The sequence below is a fragment of the Fukomys damarensis genome, unplaced genomic scaffold (genome assembly GCF_012274545.1).
Source record: "Fukomys damarensis isolate Sample0158 unplaced genomic scaffold, DMR_v1.0_HiC HiC_scaffold_36, whole genome shotgun sequence".
NCBI classification, from domain to species: domain Eukaryota; kingdom Metazoa; phylum Chordata; class Mammalia; order Rodentia; family Bathyergidae; genus Fukomys; species Fukomys damarensis.
In genome coordinates this window covers 28,647,015-28,668,963 of record NW_022900948.1, presented here as the reverse complement: position 1 = coordinate 28,668,963, position 21,949 = coordinate 28,647,015, and the positions used below count along the sequence as shown (strand labels likewise).

Here is a 21,949-nt window from a genome sequence, read left to right as displayed (position 1 = left end):
TCACAGCGATCCTTCTGCCTCATCCTCCTGAGTGCTGGGATTACAGGCATGCGCCACCACGCCAGGCGTCAGTTCACTTTTTAAGAGTTGATAGATATTTAAAAAAGGAAAATAAAAGCTCCTTGAGTTTTTTTGGGAGGGCATTTTTGAACTAGCAAGAATTGAGTACAATTGTGAGAGATATTAAAGTGGTATGAGGGAACCAGTAGTGAAATAAAACACTAAGTGACAAGTCCCTCTTCCCTGAACAAACTAAATTCACAAGTTGATGATTCTTACCTCACAGTGACAAGGAAAGAAAACCTAGCTTAAAAGGAAATAAAACAACTGGTGTGGTGCACACCTGTAATCCGAGCACTCAGAGGCCGAGGCAGGAGGATTACCACAAGTTCGAAGCCAGCCTGGACTGCATAGTGAGACCCTGTCTCCAAAGCTAAACAAAACTAAGCAAAACTAAATAAAAGGAAGCAAAAGAAATTGGTCGTAGGAGTTTGTGTTGAGGTTAGAGGCTAGGGCAGAGTTGCTGAATCATGGCCCTCGAGCCACCTCTGACCCTCTGCCTGTCTTCTGTAAGCAGAGTTGTATTGGAACTTCACATTGCTCCGAAGCTTCCGTTTTTATAGCTGCTTCAGCGCTGAACAAGCAGGGGTCCTAGTTGCAACCGAGATGGGGAGAAAACGTTTGCTGACCCCTGAGCTAGAGGATAGAGAAGGAAGGGAGGTTTCCTGTCATTTTACCATTTCACTTTTGCATGGTTTAATTAAAGACACTCAGGGCCTGCTTGTGCGGATTCACGGAGCTTCTGTGTCCAGCTCCGCTCCACTGGGTCCTGGACACCACGCACGTGGGCCCTGACACTGCACCTCAGCTGTTTCTGCCACTGTGCTAGCCCTGCTCCCAGGGAGGCCTGGTGCTCCCTCCGTCCTATCTCCTGGGAGATCAGAAGGGACGCATTTCCCAGCCTGATCACTGGATAGAAAATCCTCCTCTGGCTTTCATTAACAATCCAGAGGATGGTGAAGCTGGAAAAAGGGGATTCAGCTGCCTTTGTTTCCCTAGGCCTCTGTTGTAAGTTTTAATTTAAAATTATCATTATTATTACTAGTACTATTTGGTGCTGAGGTTTGAACTCAGGGCCTTGTCCATGCTGTGCTCATGTTCTAGCACTGATCTCCATGGGGTTCGAACTCAGGACCTTGTGCTTGCAAGGCAGGCAGCAGAACCACTGAGCTAAATCCCCCATCCTAGGTGTTACTATTATTAAAATGTGGGAGAGTTCACAATTTCTGGCTCCCAATCTTCAATAGGATGGGTGGCAAGATTAGGATGTGATTTTTCTCTTGTGGTTTGAGCACAACTGATGCATAAATATGAGGGTCCTGTAGTCTGGGAATCATAGTGAAAGAAAAAGAGGCTGGGAAAATAGATCAGTAAGCTTTTGGCACAGACTTCCTGTCCCAGGGTCCTCAGCACTAGAGAACAATCTGGATTGTTGAACACAGTATGGCTGGGTAACCCTTTCTGTGTGTGGTTTCCATGCATCAACAGATAAAAACGAGTGCCAGTTTGGAGCCACGGTGGTCTGCGGGAACCACACCTCCTGCCACAACACCCTTGGAGGCTTCTACTGTGTCTGCCTTGAAGGCTATCGAGCTACAAACAACAACAAGACATTCATCCCCAATGATGGCACCTTCTGCACAGGTACCCGAAAGGGTTTGGTAGCCTTGGCTGCTTGGGGATGGCCGGACAGTATCTGGGCTGTGGAGGTGGAAACGGCATGGCTGTCACAGGGTCTGACCCAGGGAGAGACTCTCCTTCAACAGTAACTTCATGCCTGTAATTCTAGCTCTCTGGAGCTAAGGCAGGGGCATCACAAATTTGAGTCCAGCCTAGGCAGCTTAGTTACTTAGCAAGACTCTGTTTCAAAGTAAAAAGGACTGGGGATGCAGCTAAGTGCAAAGGCCCTCAGTTCAATCCCTAGTACTATAAAAACAAAATAAAAACTATGAAGGATATTTGGACACAAACTTAGTCAGTGATAGGGAATAAAGATTAATTTCGTTAGGTGGAATTATTGTGGTATATAGGATAATAATCTTTTGGGAGATGCATGCTGGCGTATCTAGGGGTGTTATGAATAATCTAGTATTGTAGTATCTGGAGGATACTTTAAATGGCAAAATGTGAACACACGTTTGATGGTGGGGTGGGGATGGTGTATGGGAGGGGTGGTAGTGTTTTTCTGATTCTGTTTGATGAATAGGGAGGGGGATCTTCAGAGACAGACGCCAGCTGCAAGTTCCTATAACCTACCGCCTCTTGGGTGTTTTGAGACCACAGTAGGTGGTAGGTCATATTTCTGGAATGGAAAGGGGGCAGGCAGACCACTCTCATTTTCAGTGGTTCTTCTATTATGTGGGCTATATTTACATAATCTTTGGCTTTTTTTTTTTTTTTTTTTTTTGGTATTGAAGATTGAACCCAGGGTGTTGACAGAGAGTATGTTCTCAGCTCCTTTTATTTATTTATTTATTTTTTAAATTTTGAGACAGAGTCTTGCTAAGTTGCCCAGGCTAGGTTCAAACTTTAGACCCTCCTGACTCGGCCTCCCCAAGTGCTGGGATTTCAGGTGTGGTAAGGCCTGGCAGCTCTTAAACTTCTCAGAAAATATTTGCAAACTGTCATGAAGAGGAAAGGCAGGAAAATACTTCTAGCTCTAAGATGGTCTGTATAGACTTCATGACTGCTTAAAAGCTTTGAGGCAGCTGGGCATGGTGGCGCATGCCTGTGAACCCAGCTCTTGGGAGGCTGAGGCAGGAGGATCGTTGTGAGTTCGAGACCAGCCTGGGCTACACAGTGAGTTCCAGGTCAGTCTCAATTACATAGTGAGACCCTGTCTCATAAAACCAAAAAAAAAAGAAAAAAGCTTTGAGGCAGGAGGAGCACAAGGCAGGGGGAGCACAAGTTCAACTCCAGCCTGGGCAACTTAATGAGAACCTATCACAAAAAAAAAAAAAAAAAAAAAAGGTTTCAGATGTAGCTCAGAGCAAAGGTCCTGAGTTCAGTTCTTAGTAACACACACATGAGAAGCTTTGTGATATTTAAAGGTTTTCTGGGAGAAGATTACTGCCAGGAGCACATGTTCTGATGCTGTGTTTCATTCTCCCTCTTGACCTGCACCAGGGTGAAATTCCTCGGGATACAGTTGATTCATTTTAAGCATGAATGGATAGCACTCTTAGGAAAAATATTTGATGCTATCTTGTTTCAGGTCGCAAACTCATGGCCATGTGGTTGAAGACGTGCACTAAGTTAAATTAAAGTATGTTAAAGAGATATGAATTTTAAAAAAATCTGCAAGATGATAATCTAGTGGCCAGCTTATTCAGTACATATTTCTCCAGCACTTTTTTTTTTTCCAGTACCGGTGATTGAACTCAGGACCTTGTGCTTGTAGGGCAGGCATGGTGCCCCTGAGCTAAATCCTGGCCCTCTTACGCACTTCTTACTGGCCAAGTCTGTGCTAGTGGAGGTGATGGGCAGGCAGTTATGCTAGTGGTCCTAGGTGTCAACCACAGGAGAGCAAAGGTGTGCATTGTCATACCTGAAACTGTTCTCGAGGCTGTGGGAGTTTGACCGGAAAACCTTTGATAGCTGTACATTTATCAGTACAGTTCTAAGGCATGAAGTCAGCTTTTAAAAGTTAGGAGAAAAGAAGGAGGAAGAAGGAGGGGAGATTGGGGAAAAGAAAATATCTGCAAGGTCCAAATAGGTGTCAGCCAAACAAGAGCCAATCTTCCTGGAACAGAAAGTCCTGATCTAGGCCCGACTGCTATTTATCCTACTTCTTGGTAGTGATTGTCTCCTTTACAAAGACTGAGACGTCAATCACATTCCACAAATCCCCTGACCCCTTGTAGTGTTCATTTCCATGGTTTTTAGGGTACTCTTTTGTGCTACTGTTACTACTATCTCATTTTAGAATATTTCTATTACCCCAAATTAAGTCCCTGTGTCCATTTAGCATCATTCCCATGGCCTTGCCCTCTGTGGTCTCCAGTTAGCCCTTTATAAGAGCTGATGGGTGACTTCCTGCCAGTACCGAGTTTCTTTCCAAATCAGAGTTGCCAGAGAAACCAACATCAGTGGACCGGGTCTGAGCTTAGTGAGTTTTGGGGTATCAGCCATTATCCAGTAGCTGTGAAGCCTGGCTCCTAGATTCCAAGGAATCCTGAATCCAGGTTGTTGATCTGAAAGGCGTGATCTAAAGGTATGGTCTAAAAATACAGTGACTGTTTAAATTTTAAAAATTACAGTAGAGGGCACATTGCCACAAATGCCCTTCAGAATGCTGTCCTTCACTTTGAACTCATCGTTGTCATCATTCATGGCGCTCTCAGAAGTTCTGGAAGTCTTTTGTGTCTTTAGTTGTGCTGGTAAGGTTGCCTCAGTATCCCGCATCCATTCAAAGCGTTTACCTTTCAAGGTCATTTTGACTTAGGGGAAGAGGCAAATGTCACATAGTGCCAGCTGGTGATCAAGGTGAAAGAGGACACGCTGTAATGTTCTTGAAAGCCTGCCTTTCTGTTAGATGGCACTTGGCAGCAACATCCACCATATTTTTCATTATACATCGTAAAGACACTCACAAAAGAGGACTTCCAGAATTGCTTCAGAAAGTGGCAAGAATGTGGGATAAGTTTGTTCAAATGGAGGTGTGATTTGAAGAGGATTAATGGTAATGTATCTTTTACTGTAGTGAATTTAAATGTTTTAAGCCTTCACCGTGTATTCTGATCACCACTTGTACTTTGCAGAGTTGCATCAAGCTCAAGAGGCAGGTAGGCCTCTTTGGAGGTCACCAGTGGTAGTTGAGGAAGGAGTTACAGGGCTCGAGTGTGATGACTCCAGCCTGTCTGAGAACTGGTAGATGTTCTGGTCCCTGGAACTGCCTCCTCAGCTACCCCCTGGGACCAATGGGAGCTTTGCCAGAGTCCCAGGCCAGAGGAAGAAGCTCTGTGGCAGTTTCTGTATGGGGTGGGGTGACTTTGCTGACCTGTGAATAAGTGGAGAGAAATGAGCCTGGTGTGGGAGCGAGGCTGCTGCTGTCACCTGGGGCCAACAGGACTGCAGGCAGGCGTGGCCCTCCCAGAGTCTGCTGAAAACTCCAAATATAGCTTCAGCTTCTTTGTCTCTTTGGATTCCCTGACTCTTAGGGATCCAGCCCAACTCTGATGGCAGCAGCCACCCTCTTTGTAAATTCATTTCCTGCAGTGTAGGGCTTGATGCCGTTGCTTCAGGAGAAATGTAACAGCTCCTCAGCCTTGGCTGAGATGGGGGATAAAGGCAAAAAAGAGGACCTGGGGAGTGCATGCTTTCCCTCCATGAGCCTGTGTCCTGTGGGTGCCATTCCTACAGGGAACTCCTCATCCCTACGGAGACCATGTGAGACGTATTGGTTTCTCTCCAGGGTGGGATCATTGCTCTCTGTGTGAGCCCTGCCTCACGGTTCTCCACTCCTGAGCTGTGATCTCCCAAGCAGCCTGTTGTGTCACAGATGTGTCCTCCACGGAGGATCTGCTTGCTTTGGGGGCGGGGCATGGTGGGACACTTAGCGGTTTTTTTCCTAGCTGCCCTGGGTTTCTCCCAAGGGATTTTCCCAGTGGAAGCATCATACCCCAAATCCCAATCCTTTGTTTTAGCTGGATTTTATTTTTAATCAGGGCTTTTTTTCTGCTCTGAAAAAAGGAAGAAGCCATGAAAGACAAATCCAAGGAAAAGCACACCAGGAGGGTGCTGCCTGCTACTGCCCAGAGCCGTGCTCCTAGCGGCTGGCTCCTTGACATCCTCCCCACACAACCTCCCTGACTCCTGCTTGGGTCTCCAGCTCTGGTGGGTGAGGGTATCGGACTCCTCCTTGTGTTCCAACTCCTAGGAATGAGACAGAGGCTAAAGATCCTCCACCAAAGGAGGTTAAACCCAGACTCCACCCCCAACATGTCAGAGGCCTTGTCAGAGGCTCTATTGTCCCTCTTTGCCGGTGAACCACACTGGTCCATTTCTTCAACACTTGACTCTTGCTTCCTGTCGCTTGCCCCAGACCCAGATAGGATTTCCCAGGTTCTTTCCCAAGGCCCTGCTGAGAATTGTAAAATATGCAGAAAGACTATCTTTTTCAGAAACTCCACTAATAGAGTTGGGGAACTGGATTCAGAGTTTTGATCTTTGAACTATGTATAAGGTAAGTTTTCCTGCCCATAATCCCCACACACTGGGGAGGCAGGAGGATCCCAAGCTTGAGCAATTTAACAAGGTCCTGTCCTGGGGGGAAGGGCACTCTGGATGTAGCTCAAGCAGAGGCCTTGGGTTCAGTCCCCAGTAGTACCACCACTACCACCACCACCAGAAAAAAAAAAAAAAAAAAGCTTTTCCTAAGCAGACTATCACTACTGGCAAAACTCTGAAGAAAACATTTAATATTTGGTCCTTTGAAATTAGGCTCTTTCAAGACCAGTGCATTTCTGAGCATGACCTCCAGATGTTTTCCATTTACTCAGCTACTACCTTAGCGGAAGTTATGTATGAGGAAGAAGGGAGCTCTGCTGTAGAGTCTGTCTGCGTAGGCCATTTGATCTGACTGTAAGGACTCATAATTATTCTTTCCAAAAGAAGTCAGAAAATTAAGCCAGCATGACCTCCTCCCCCATGAAGGAGTAACAGCTTGCTTTTATCCACTTATTTAAAAAAAAGAAAAAAAAATCACCCAAACACAAAAGTTCTTCCTGGTAAATTTCTGTCAAGATAGCTCTATGCACAAGTATTATAATCATAGTCACGTTCTCTCAGTAATATGTTTATGATTTTCTACAGTGTGATATCATGGAAAATAAGGTTGACAAGTTTACTTCACTTAATGCATGATCATCTTTTCATTTCAATAAAAATAAATTAAGCTGGACATTGTGGCACATGCCTGTAATCCAAGCAGTCTTGAGGCAGGAAGATCACAAGTGAGTACCCTGTCTCAAACAATTAAAAAGCTGGCAATATGTCTCAGTGTGAAGGCCCTGGATTCGATAAAAAAAAAAAATCCACACATACACACATGTATATTTAAATCCAAGAAAAATAAAACTGTTTTCCACAAATGATATATGAAGACTTATACTCAGATATTTGTAATAGTCCAAACTGGAAACAGCCAAATATCTGTCAACAGGGGAATGAATAAACAAATTGTGGTACATTCACATGAAACAGCAAAAACAAAATGAGCCCAAATTAAAGCAAACCAAAATAAAACTAGCTATTAATGTACATTGCAACATAGTGGAAAATTAAAAATATCCTGTTGAGTGAAAGAAGTTGCACTGAAAATGTGAAGTAAATCAGACACATGAACTTAAATATTGCATGGCTTCTTTTATATGAGAAACCCAAGATGTAAAGAGCAAATAAAAGCTAGATAACAGGAAACGGGGAGATAGATCTTTTGCAGGAGATGAAAGGAGGAGGCAGGGAGGTAGGAAAAGGGGTGTTATGCACTGTGCCAACTTCGCACAAGGAATGCTTGCATTATGTACTGCAAACACATACTAATAAAAGATAAGAATTTTTAAAATTTACACAATGAAATATCCCATTTGTATAAAATACCATACTGGGCAAACAAATTTATGGAGATAGGAATTTTGAGAAAATGATTACTTCTGTCTTGGAGCATTGGACTAGACCACGTGGCTACGCCTCAGATCCCAGCCAAATAAGCAGGCCTTTAATGTGGATGATGACAACTCATCAACAGTCACCATGACAGTTATTGGTAGTAGGCTGTTGAGTGACGGCACATGAAGGAAACTGATGAATAGCTGTCGTTTCTCTTACTGGAGAGCTCGTCAGCATCTAGAAGTTCTGAGTCTTTTTCCTCCCACTGCTGCTTAGCCATGTTTCCCCCAGAAGCCTTTATACTGTTTATTTTTAGAAACCCCTGGAAGGGCCAGGTGCAGTGCCTGCCTGGCAAGTGCAAGGTCCTGAATTCAATTCCCAGTACCCAAAAAACAAAAAAATTCCTGGAAAAAATCCTACATTTATTCCCATTCCGTATTTCTGAGATGTCTGGAGCAGATTGAAAGATAGCACCAGTCTTGACCTGTTGAATAACATTTGTCAGTGGTCTGGACAGGTTGCGTAGAACTTTCTCATTAGAAGGGGACATTGGAGCTAGAGTAATGGTGTTTTCTTAACTGAATAAAAAAAACCTTGCTGGGCTTGAACAATGAGTCAAACTTAGGAACAGACTAGGCTACAGTGATAAAAATCATCTGTTAAATTTGTATCAGATACTGATTTTATTGTACGGTATTTGTATCTTATGACTTGTAATAGTCACTAAAGTTGAATTATTACCAACAGTTGTTTACCTATTTATTAGTTTCATTTCTCCTCACTCTTTTTGTGCTACCATATAACCCCTGCTCCTCACTTCTTCCCCCACTTTAAAAAAATTTTGTTTGCAGAGAAGTGAACCGAAGGCCTCGTGCATGCTATGTATGCACTATTCCACTGTGCTACAACTCCCAGCTCTTCTCTGTTTTTTTTTTTTTTTTGGGGATCGAACTCGGGCGGCAGAACCACTGAGCTAAATCCACGACCCTCCCAGCCCTTCTCTTTATTCTGCTTTTTCTTTTCCCTTTGTGGTACTGGGGGTTGAACCCAGGGCCTTTGTACTAAGCTACATCCCCAGCCTATTTTTCATGTTGAGACAGGGTCTTGCTAAATTCCCAAGGCGGGGCTTAAATTTGTGATCCTCCAGCCTGAGCCCCTCAGAGTTCTGGGATTACTGGTGGGCGCCACCACACCCAGTCCCTCTTCTTTCTTAACATTTATTCTGATATATTTACTGGCAGTGCAATTTCTGAGATCATTCATATTCTAAAATGTCATTTCTTGGCTTAAATAGAGCATGATGTTTTGTTTCCCTTTCCTTGGAACTCTATAAATATTACTCCATTTCTTCATAGTGTTTAGTGTTTCAGACAAGAAGTCCTGCTCAGAACAGTTCTCTTTCCCATAGGTTACCACCATTTTTTCTCAGTAAGCTTATTTCTTTTATTCTATGGTATTCAGAATGGCTCTCACTTTTCTTTTTAAAATTTATGTGTGCGTCTATTTATTTAGTGGTACCGGGTCTGGAACCCACAGTCTCACACATGTCAGGCAAACACTCTTTGGCTTGAGCTATACTCCCAACCTCTCTACTCCGTTTTAAAAAAATAACAGCTTCACAGAGATATAGTTCACATGCCCTTAAAACATTACCCTTTAAAGCACTCAATTTAAAGTGGTGGTTAGTATATTCACAGAATTCTACAAATATCACCACTAAACTTAGACATTTTTCATCTCTCCCAGAGAAACCCCATACCCACCGATTCCCCCAGCCTCCCTTCCACTGACTCAGGCAACCATGAATCCACTTTCTGTCCTGTGGATTTGCTTATTTTACAGACCTTCTCTAAATAGAATCCTGCAATATGTGACCTTTGTGATAGATCGAGGTTTTTAAGCAGTTTGGGTATTTCTATCAAACACTCCAATTCCTAGCAGCCACGTCTCCTCCCTGTCTGCCTGTGGTAGGGAGAAGGATGGGCAGGAGCTGGGCTGTATGGATGGCTGTGTTCCCTCTGCTTGGACCAGGTCACTTGTGTGGACGCACTTGGCTGGTGGTGGAGCTGGCAGGTGGAAAGAGGCCTCTCTCCTATGTCTCTACTCTAGTCTTTTTTTTTTTTTTTTTTTTTTTTTTTTTTTTTTTTTTTTTTTTTTTTTTTTAATTTTCAGTACCAGGGATCAAATTTAGGACCTTGTGCTTGTGAGGCAGGTACAGTGCCATTAAGCTAAGTCCCCAGCCCTGATACTGACTAGAGCCCAAGGTGTTTTTGTTCTTGTCCATATGGCCTCTCTTGGTGCATGGTGTCTCATCTTTAGGATCCTCCTGAGTGACCTTTCTCCCAAGCACCTTACCCTGGAGCTCTGGACATCATGGCCACTAAATTTCAACAGCAGAAAGGAGAGGGTTGCCATCCTCCTCACAGCTAAGGCCCAACAGGCCTGGTGTTACATCTGCTGTGTTTTGTTGGCCAAAGCAATTCTTAAGACCAGCCTAAGGGAAGTGGGTAGGGCAAGGGGAATGGATTCCCCTCTCCTTTTTAAAATTTTTTTATGCAGTACCGGGGATCGAACTCAGGGCCTTTTACTTGCAAAGCAGGCACAGTGTCACTGAGCTAACCCTGCCCCCTTTTGATGCTAAAGATCAAACCAGGTTCCTCTCTTGAGAAACAATGTGCAAGAAAGGGAAGGAAAGGGTTGTAGGCTACCATCTTTGCAGTCGATCGCCCACAAAGTGCTCCTCACAGTTTGCTGAATGAAAGGTGCAACCAGATCAGAACTGCTAGCTTGTGTGGGCCCCGCCAGCAGCTGAATAAACTGCTGATACCCAGATAGTAACCACTGAGGCGGGTGAGGCATTCGTTGGTCCAAGACCAAAAAATCAGGAGATGATCCTGGATTTTTATAAGATCACATTAAACAAATTTAAAAAGGACTCTGTGGTTTTCTATTTTCTTTCTTTTTCGGAGGCACTAAAATGTCCTTTCTTTTATGAAATTACAGTATTAGTAGTTTTTTTGGGATTAAAAAAAGATCTTTCATGGGAAAATAGAATATTGGCCATTTTGCTGGGTGTGGTGGCACATGACTATAATCCCACCGCTCTGGAAGGCTGAGGCAGGAGGATGGCAAGTGCAAGGTCCTAAATTTGATTCCCAATACTTAAAAAAAAAAATTAGTCCTCCCAAAGTTGCTTTGAAATCCCAGGAACAACCATCTGCCCCGCCCCTCCCCCATGGTCCTCACGCGTATCTAGGAAGCTTCCATCTCTGTTGGGGCTTTTTTCTCTAGGTGAGGTCAATGTGCACGGCTCTGATGGCATTCTTCAGGTTCTTAAACCACTTCTGAGAATAAACCTGTTCACTGGCAGAGAGTTTTCTTCCCTAGTCTCTGAATTAATATACAGTTTTTGTCTCTGTACTTGCCATGTCTGGGAGTCTTTTTTTTTTTTTTTAAATATTTGCCCTTATTCTTATTTTTAGATTTCTTTTTCTTTCTTTCTTTCTTTTTTTTTTTCCTGGTACCGGGGATTGCACTCAGGACCTTGTGCTTGCAAGGCAGGTGCGGCACCACTGAGCTAAATCCCCGGCCTCTGGCAGTCTTTAGTCAAGGGGAAAAGTGCCTTGTCCTTCTCCAGGACTATTTTACACCCTTCTAATCTTGGTAATATTACTAAGTTCCTGCTCTCTTCCCTCACGATTTGACATACCATCACATGCTTACAAGCTGGAAATCCATTTGTCACTTGCTCACATTTTTCATGCCAGTTAAATTGTTTTATATTTGGGGCTCCATTTTAGATTTTATATTTTTTTGTTTTTTGAGACAGGGTCTCACTGTGTAGTCCAGGCTGACCTCGAACCCTTGGAAATCGTCCTCCTTCAGCCTCCTGAGTGCTGGGATTATAGCCATGTGCCACTACACCTGGCCATTTTAGGTATTTCAGTATGAGGTTGGGACAGTCTTTATTTTACAATAATCAGATTTTTTTTTTGGTACTGGGGATCGAACTCGGGTCTTTGTGCTTGCAAGGCAGGCAGTGGAACCACTGAGCTAAATCCCCAGCCAATAATCAGATTTTTTTAAAGGTACTGTTTTGGGTTCTTTCTGTTGGCTGTTGGGGAACTTGGAATGGTTGTTGCCTTGTGCCAGTTCCCAGGACACATTGACGAGTATTTATTTGAGCACCTCCTATGCTTTCTACACCTATGGTGTACTCCTTAGGGAGTGCAATAAAATGCATGATACAACTGCAAACAAATGGGTTTATAAGGGGAGGCAGATGCTGTGAAAAAACGGTGGTCATAATGTCACCTCTCTTCTCTCTGTTCTTCTCTCCTTTCCCTGCGTTTGGGGTCGGTCTGAGACATAGTTGAATGTGAAGTTTCTGGCCTGTGCAGGCCTGGAGGTCGGTGCATCAGCACTCACAGAAGGCTCGAGCACCACTGTATGGATGGATATTTGCCCTACCCTCAGCAGAGATACGCGGTCATGTGTAGCCAGTTGTCTTGGGTCTGGGGCACACACACAATGCCTCATTGCAAGATGAGCTCTGCGAATGTCACTTTCTTACACTCTGCTGTTTATGGGTGTGTGGGGTGTAGATTACCTGTTCTTTTGCATAGTTTTACAACCTAATCAACATTGAAGGGGCTACGTGAAAACAGCTAAAATTAGTATACACTAAGTATTTTAGCAGTTAATTTTTTTCCTTATTGGGGATTGAATCCAGGGCCTTCACTCTGATCTGTAGCCTCTTACATTTTTTTTTTTTTTTTTTTTTTTGCCTCAGCCTTCTTTAAATACTTTTTAAAATATTTTTTTTTCTTTTTTAGACAAGATCTTGCTAAGGCACTAAGTTACCTACGTTGGGGCATGGACTTGCAGTCTTCCTTCCTCAGTTTCCCAGAGTGCTGGGATTATAGTTGTGCATCACCATGCCTGGTAGTTAATAGATACCTTGAGGTTTTTTTGTTTTGACATAGGGTCTTGCTTTGTAATTCAGGTTGGCCTTGAAGTCATTATGTAGCCCAGGCTGGCTTCAAACTTGTATCCTACTGCTTCAGCCTCCTGAGTACTAAGATTATAGTCATGCACCACTATACCCAGCTTAACAGATATTTTGATATTAACCTCTATGTTAGGTGGTAAACACAGGTCTTGTGGTAAAGCCTCAGCATCTCGCAAGTGACACTGAATTATAAATGTTCATGTATCTTATAGTATTTTGCAATTGAAAGTTTTTACTTTATTGAGCTAGGCATTTATTTAGTATAAATAGTGAGTGTTGATTGCTAAAATTTTTTCAGGTTTGTATTATCTGTGGATAATTATGTTTGGAAGGTCAAAGGACTGAATAAAAACCACCACTGGAAATATGCCTAGACATCAGATGGAAATGAACAAGTGTACTTAAAACAGGGCCTGGGATGTGGATGTGAGGAACAGGGAGGTGGAGAAAGATGGTGAGTTTTGAAAATTTATGTTCACATACTAATAAATTTGATATGTATTGGTTTTCAGAAATAGACTGCGGCCCCCCTCCAGAAGTCCCAGGCAGCTATATTATAGGAAATTACAGCTCAAGGCTGGGAAGCCAGATCCGTTATAGTTGCAAAGAAGGATTTTTCAGTATCCTGAATGATTCTGTGTCAAGCTGCACCCCCCAGGGCACATGGGATTTGCCTAGATTACATTGCCAAGGTGAGTTTTCCAAAGTTTCAGGCTCCCAGTTCGTTGTGCCACCTTGATAGTGTTTTCATATTTATCTAAATTTCGCTTTGAGCTAGTAAATGAGTTAAATAAATCCAAAATATCTCTACTTGTTTCCAGTAGGTTCTTAGTTGGTTTTGTTAGTATTTTCAGTAACAGTATCCTATCATTTGCAAATCACGATAATTCCATCTTTTTCTTTTCTATATTTATGTTATGTTTTCTCTTGGCTGGTGTTTTCACAGTGAAAACTTGAACAGTACTATTGACTTTGAGTGTTCTTTTCCTATTGCTGACTTTCATGCAAATGGCTTTGGTGTTTCAACATTCGTAATCTTGCCTTTTTGATGTTGTGCACTTATATAGCACTGTGCACTGAGTATGTTCTAAGCACCGTATGTATAATTGACTCATCCAATCCATGTAATATTTCTAGAAATGGGTATTATTATTATTATTGCATTTTATAGATGTGAAAATTCCTCTGTAAAGGTACAAAGAAGTTAAGTGATTTGTTTAAAGTTATAAAAAATTCAAATCCAGTTGTTTTAGTGTCAGTGTTTGCAGTTACTCTGGTTTACTGCTTCTGTTTTTAAGGTGTTTGCTTTTGGCCTTTTTTTTTTTTTTTTCACTTTTTGCTTTCTTTTTATTTCCAGCTATCACACCTCAAGGAAGCATTGCTTCATTCCCACTTATAAGGATTAAAAAAAAAGAAAAGAAATGCATTATCTTTATCATCTCTTTTAGGAATGTGTGAAGATGTTTATGTATGTGTTTTCTCTTTTTAAACAGTAATATTGTAGGTCATATTATTAGATTTCACTAATTCAAGCACTCTCCACTAGAGAAGTGGAACCACTTCTAAAACTTTCCAAACTAATTTCTTTCTGTAGTGGGGATAGAATAATTTTCATACCAGAGAGTTAAGGAGAAGGTTTAATGAGAAAATAATACAAAGTGCTGTGTACTGGGCCTAGTGCGGCGTAGCTGTTGGGTGACTGTTGCTGTCATTAAGAGGCATGTTCTGCACTGGGGACTGAGTAGGTATATTTTTAACAAAAATGTAAGATCTTCCCAAAACATCTTATCATAAAGTGTGGGAAGGTCTATAATTCTTCAACTTTCACATTTACCTCATTTATTTGTTTTCAATTTCAATATTTTATTTACAACTAGAACATTAAAATGAAGACTCCTAGTATTATCTTTTGAAAAAAAAAAAAAAGCAGTTCAGAGTGTCAAAAGCTATGATCATCTCTGAAAATGGAAGATACTTACCAGAAAATAACACCTTTTTTCATTCCTACCACTTGTGCTTCTGCTAAACCTGTCGCCTCCTCTGCGTTTTCTGAAGCGTTTGGATTCTAGCTGTTCCCACACTAGACACTATTTATTGACAGTAAGTGTTATTATGGAAAATGGAAAAGGTTTCTCTTCCTCTAAACAAGCTGAAGAAAATATATGGCTAGTCAAAGCTAAACTTTGTAGAAGACTGAAAAATACAAAATACATCAAAAAGTAATTTTAAAAATCTTTTTACTGCCTTAAGGGCCATGGACTTCTTGGTACCAGTCAGCTTGTTAGCTTAGTTAGAGCAGTTAATCATCAGCTGTAGACAGTGAATCTCATGGCGTACCGTAACCCTTATGTTTTCCTTGGGTGGTTGTAATAAGATTTAAAAAATTCAACTTGCCATAATCCAGATGTTATATTTCAAACCTCAGCATCATTTGTGTGTGTGTGTGTGTGTGAGTGTGTGTGTAAGATGTCAGTTCATGAATGTTTGCAAACAAGTGTTTGACACAATTTTGTTTCTGTTCCCAAACTCTGAATCAGGTGACACATATGACCCTGGCCATCTTCCCCACATGAACACAAATGCAGCCATTTTCCCTAAAATCATAAAGTAAGTTAAGTTCATAAACATGGAATCACTGTGTATGTGTGTATATATATTTATATACATATATATTTTATATTTACTTATTTATTTTTTAGTGCCCAAGTGACGTTTGAATGAGAGTCCACCTATATGTAGCCAAATTCAGAACATGCTGTAAAATATGTAAACTTTGTTATAGATTACATTTTTTAGCCCAGCTCCTTAAGCCGTATTACTTGCATGTGAACATAACGAAGATTAATGCTCATAATAACGTTTTTTAGTTCACATGACTGTAGGCAATATTTAAAAATATAGGTTATAGTCACAGACTGCAAAGAGCCTATCATTTAGTGAAAGAATGTTTTCACAAATGAAGAAAGTGAAGTATAGTTATTGTGTGGCATTATCTGATTTAGAAGATGACAGTAGTATGGATTCTGGTGTTAATCTGCTTAGACCCTTTGAACTCCACGTCCCTCTGGTTTCCAGATGATTCATAGACTTTAGATTGGATTTGAAGACATGATGGAGATTTATTTTTATTATTGTCAGGTTAAGATGAAAACTGACTTTAATATGATTTTCGTCAGTTTCAACACTTGTTTCTGCTCTTTTGTACAGCTTTACATCTAGTTCTTGCTTATTTTTGTGGGAAGATTGCTCTTTGGAGGAGTCCGTATCAGTAAGTGCAATAGCTCTGTTATTCATTTCCCTGGCAGTTGGCACAGTATCTGCCACGATTTATAGGCAATTGTTGGTCACTTAATTCCTTTCTCAGCTTGTGTTTTATTGATCTCTAAATAGTCTTAGATGAAGCCTTATATTACTGTGTTATTTCTGTCATCAATCCATGTTATTGTGCTGATGTTTATAGTAAATAGCAGCCAGTATGGGTGACATTTGTGAGGCAGTCAGTTGTTGATTAAATACCATAAATTGACTATGCCTTTCATCAAACAGATTTCCTTCTGGAATATTTTCTTCAGTAGAGTATTAAAGCTAGCAGAGTACATAAACATTCAAGATATGAGACAAAGTTACATTATAAATATAGGCCTTAAAACTTTCACAACACATTTTTCTATTTTAAAGTTGATGGTTTGAGTAAAATTGCAGACAGTTGGAGAATAAGGAAAAAATTCCCAGCCATGTTCATAATTAGTTGACTTTATTCCAGATACAGCTTCAAACAGTGTTACTTAATAATGTAATTAGCCAGATAAACATGTGCTTTAATGAATATTCCTATGCATGTACCATGAAAATCTGTCCTGTTTATTTTTTCTTTCTTTTGCATATAAACTATTTCTAAATGTTTCCTTGTGATAGTAAAAGTTTGGGGGGTTTTCATGTAGAATTATATTTTTATTATCTCCTATGGCATCTGTTGGATTAATTGTTTGTTTGTTTTGTTTTTTGAGACAGGGTCTCACTGTGTAGTTGACACTGACCTGGAACTCACTATGTAGCCAGGCTGGTTTTGAACTCACAGTGATCCTCCTGCCTCAGCCTCCTGAATGCTGGGATTATAGGTGTGTGCCACCACACCTGGTTTAATTGTTGTTTCTTAATAGAAACTACCTACTTTCTTGGGTACCATTTCGTCTGAGTGAAAATGGCATGGCTACCATCCTAAATATAGTGGGAATATAGGGCCATGTTCTAGGCAAGACCATTCCTGACCCTCATATTTATTGTGAGTTAAACATCAGTACTAAGGTTTCAGGAGTGTGTGTGGGGGTCACACATCTACGGACAAATCTGTTTCCAGCAGCTTTCTTGCTCTAAGAGATTTGTCAGAGTCGAGATTGGGAGGAGTTGTCATCGACCCCTTGTATACTAATTAGAACACTCCTCCGTGCACCTGTTTCTCCTCTGGCATTAGCTAACTTATGAGATCATTTCTACTCAGGGTTTTTGAGTGAGCCCCTTTATTGTGAGAATGCCCAGATTTTATAGATATGGATTTTGGGGCTCCATAAACCACAGTTTGATTTGCTCTATCTTTTAGTAATAGTGTATCTTTTGGATGGGTCTTTAAGCTCTAGGGCCTTCATTTTTATATCTGTTAACATCTATTTTGCATGGTTTTCTGTGAAATAAATAAGAAAGTATATATCTAGCATACTACTTTGTGTGTAGCAAGATTTCAATGACTGCTATTATTATTAAAATTATTAAGGTCTTATCAAGTTTCCTACAATTTCCTGGTATAATTAGTTTTTGTGGGGCTTCTTTCTCAGCTCTCTTCTTCTTGGTGTTTGGTAGATGTGAGTTATTTATGCTGAAAAACGAATACAGGAGTAATGTTCTGTCTTATTCTTTATGCTTATATAATTAGTGGTGTCTGTTTCCTTTCTACAAGGGCTGTGTGTCAAAAGTATTCATTGCATCTTGACCAATGATGATATGAGTAGCAAGCTACCAGTGAACAACCATTATTGAGTATTTACTGTGTAAAACACGATTTTGAGTAGGTAGTGTGGGGGTATAAGAATTACAAGACAAAGATTCTTTTAGGAACTGTCCATATATGTGAAAATATATAATATATCATAAAAACATTAAATCTTCAAGGCAGAAAATAAAGGGCAAATGAATGCTATGGATAATACTTGTATAGCATAGTTAATATTCTATACTGTACTTACTCTATCTTCAAGCAGAGATAATACTCATTGTACCCATTGTACTCATTGTACCCCTTCTTTCACTTTCACACCCAATCCATCAGTTCTGCTTTGAGAACACACCTCAAATCCGTCCTCCTCTTTCCATTTCTACCACCATCTAAGACCTCATCATCTCACTGTTGGACAACTGCTAAGACCTTGATAGTCTCTCTCCTTTTACTCCTGTGCTTTTCCTATCTGTTCTTTACCCACTAATCAGTGTGGTCTTTTAAGAACCTAAATGAGATTATTTCATTCCTTTGCTTAAAACCCTCCCAGGGCAATCAGTTATTGTGAAAAATAAGTTCTGCGCTTTCCCCCAAGGCACACAGACCCCGGGTGATTTGGCTCAGCTTTTTTGGCTCCTTCATCTCATATCCATCCATTCTCTGTTGCTAATTGCTCCAGTCACTTTGTCCTTTTAGGAACACATCAGGAGCTTGCCCTCTCTCTCAGGGTCTTTGCATTGGCTGGTTCATTTCGTTGGAATGTTCTGTGCTCCTAAACATGGCTCATTTTCATCCTTAGGGTCCAGATCCAGATATTATACCTCTTCAGACAGATCAAACCGTTCCTGACCACTGTATTTGAAAAGTCCTATCCTATCACATTATCTTACCTGAAATTATTTTGTTGATTTCCTTTTTTTTAATTGACTCACTAAGTCCATGTGGGTGGCAATCTTGTCCTTATTCACTGCTGTTATGACTAACATACTAGGTGCTCAATAAATTTGTGAATAAGTAAACAAATTAGAATGGACCACAAAGGTTCAGAGCACTTTTATTACTCATGACTCAGTCATGCAGCAGAGTCGGCACAGAGGAGAATTTTATCTGGAGGAGGAGTGCATGTGGTGAGAGAAAGAGAGAGTGCGAGCCCAGCAGGAGGGGAGTAAGCTGAGACGGGAGGGGCAGTGGCTGCAGGATTTCAGAGATGGAGTAACTGCTGGGCATCTGTAACTGCCCATGTGCCTTTGGGTATCATGTAATCGTTTGAATCATCTTCATCTGTGAAATGGGGAACACAGTGCTTACTCTGAGGTTACTGTGAATACTAATGGTTTATTCTTAGCACCCTATTGATTACATGTGATAAATGGCAGTCTGCCATACCAGTATTTAATTCAGAATCTCAGTTGAACATATGCACCAAAATCGGATTTGGAAGTTTGTAGAAATGTGGATGTCAAGACCTCAACTCAGTACAGTCCTACTGAATCAGAAAAGTTATCCCTGGGTGGGGTAGGTGTGGAGCTTCAGCATGTGTATTTTTCATAAGCTCCCTAGATGAGTCAGACGTACAGCTGTTATTTTGAGCCATGTGTGTAACCCAAGCTGTGCTGGAATTCTCTCAAAGTCTCTTGTTGTGGGACTGTCCATCTTGAAGTGCTCTGTAATGGGAGCTGAAGGAGTTACAGGTCCAGGCCCTTTATTAATGGGACATCTCCTTCAGCCTCTGAACTTTCATCCTTGTAGATCAGGCCAGTAGTTACTGATCAGTCAGGTGATTATTACTATTAGTTGAAAACAAAATTATTGCAGTATCAACCAAAGTTCTCATGTCTTCCATTATTCCCGACCATGCTGGAGATGGAAGCCAGTCTAACTGTCTTCTATAGACTTATTCTTTTAGTATCTATACTTCTACCAACAGAAGATACCAGCTGCCTTAGCCAGGTTCCCTCTCCAACATCTCCACTGAGCAGTGTCAAGGGTACATAAACCAATACTTTCAAGCTCTTTACTGATGTTCCCTCTGCTTCCTACTTAACTGAAGCCTGCCTTAAACTAGAAATTGTTTTGGATGTCAGCAATGACTAGGCAGTCTTCTAAAACCTTTACCACCTGTTTGGTTGTTTGCTCATGTACACACAAATGTATTCATGTCTTAGAATGTTTTGGGCCAGTGATTATGTCTAAAGGTTTGGTGCTGGGAAAACATGATGAAGGCCAAAGGGTCTTGTGTCTGGTAAATGTGCCTGAAAAGAGGAAAAAGCCCTGTGAACAAACATGAGACACAAGAGGTGGAGTTGGAGTTCTAGGAGCTGATCACCTTATTTTAGTCCCATAACTGCTTATGACTTAATTCTGTATTGACTCGAGCTCCCTGCCCCCAGCACTTTTTTTTCTTTTTTCTCAGAGCCAAAAGACTGATCAAGTGGGTTGGGCTGTCATATTAAGGATCCTGTGGTAGTGAACTCCAATAACAGTGGATGAGAACCAATTTGGGAATCTTTCCTTACAGAAATAATTCTGGGGTCCTGTAATAAACCAAGCTGAGGTGGAGAGGAGCGATCCCATTAAATCCACTAATTATGTGTCAAAGACTTGAGATAGCCACCTGTTTCTAAGGCCAAGCATGGTTAATAGGGACATAGGAACAGATTATACCATTTCCTCTTTTTGAATGTTTATTTCAATAAATTAATTTTTTAAAAAATGGGTGTTTGGAGTGCTTCATTTCTTGTTTTGATTTTTGGCTTTCCGTAGATTGGGGAGAAAACTAAAAACCTGAATGAATGTTATAAATTTCCTCCTATTTTCAGGTATAATTGGGACTAATGGTTATATTACACCCATCTCATTTTATATTTATGAGTCTTTCTTGAATAAATTATATCCACAAGCTTCTTGTTATTGTATAAATTTAGCATGCTTTACTTCAACCCTATAATTTATTGCTCAGGTTTTATTGAAATAATTTCAAATTTTGTTTCCAGGTTACTAATTTTTTATATTGTCTAGCTGTTAGTTCTAGAATCTTTTATTATAATAAACAAGCTCCTGTATTTGATAATAGTTATATCAAGCTTTGAAAACCCATTTAAATGATTATGAGACTTATCTGTCAATTTTATTGTTCATTAGTTTTTCTTCTAAGACCTGTTTGTGCTTTCTTAGGATGTTTATTCTGATTTTTCTGTTGTTGTATCAGGGTTATTTTTGATTTTTTTCTCAGAAAAGGTGAGCACACAGATTTAAAAAAAATCTGAGATATTTAAAAATGAGTTTTTGTTTTGTGTTCTTGCATGTAGGTCGATGGAGTCTAAAATGGTAATCTTTCTCTGTAAATCATAGTCCATTGTCTGTCAGGAGTTAGAATTATAAAGAAAATTTGTATCAACTTTGTAAATCTAGGTTTCCCTTTTTGCAACTATTTTTTTCCTTTGAAAGATATATGTATAAATTATATGTATATGTATAAATTATATATGTGTGTGTGTGTGTGTGTGTGTGTGTGTGTATATATATTTTTTTTTTTTTGGAAAATAAACTCTTCTTCCATTACTTGGCTTTAAAACGTTCAGGAGTTTTGCACATATTCATTCATTTCTTCCACTCTGCTGCGAATTGAACCTAGGGCCTTTTGCATGCTAGGTAAGCACGGTACTATTGAGTAACATCTCCAGGATACCCCCTCCTCCTTAAATTTTATCTTGAGACTGGGTCCCACTCAGTTGCCCAGGCTTACCTCATACTTTTTTTTTTTTTTGTACTGGGGATCAAACTCGGGTCCTTGCACTTGAGAGGCAGGTGGTGGAACCAATGAGCTAAATCCCCGGCCCTGGCCTCATACTTTTGATCCTCCTACCTCAGCGCCCCCCGTGTCTGGAATTATAGGCAGGGATTATGGCCATGGGCCACCATGCCTGGCTTTGTACATATTTCATTTAGTATTCGGTTGGCAATAATTGCTAATGATACTGCATTATCATCTACTCTGGAGTTAATGATTTGAAGATATGTAGTAAAAAATACTAGATATTTTAGTGTTAAGGTGCTAGAACCTTGTAGTATTTAAAAGAACATTAACGTGTATTGTTTCATAAACCAAAGGGATTTTATTTTATTTTATTATTTTCCTCTTTATGTTTTGGGTGTGCACATGATTTTATATACTACAATATCATGAATGATATATATCTCTAATTTATTGAATATTCTTGACATTAATTTTTAATTTAAATTAATGTGTTTTAAAACAAAGGCCATTAATGTACAATATATAT

At 40.5% G+C, this 21,949-nt stretch overlaps 1 protein-coding gene across 3 annotated transcripts in view; it reads left to right on the top strand.

Moving 5' to 3' along the window:
- Positions 1-21,949, top strand: part of Susd1 (sushi domain containing 1) — a 115,030-nt gene that overhangs the window by 10,755 nt on the left and 82,326 nt on the right. For all 3 annotated transcript variants that reach the window (XM_019209823.2, XM_019209821.2, XM_019209822.2), the window contains exons 3-4: positions 1,549-1,704; positions 13,192-13,371. In XM_019209823.2, the coding sequence (XP_019065368.1) occupies positions 1,549-1,704; positions 13,192-13,371 (336 nt within the window). The remainder of the gene's footprint in view (positions 1-1,548; positions 1,705-13,191; positions 13,372-21,949) is intronic.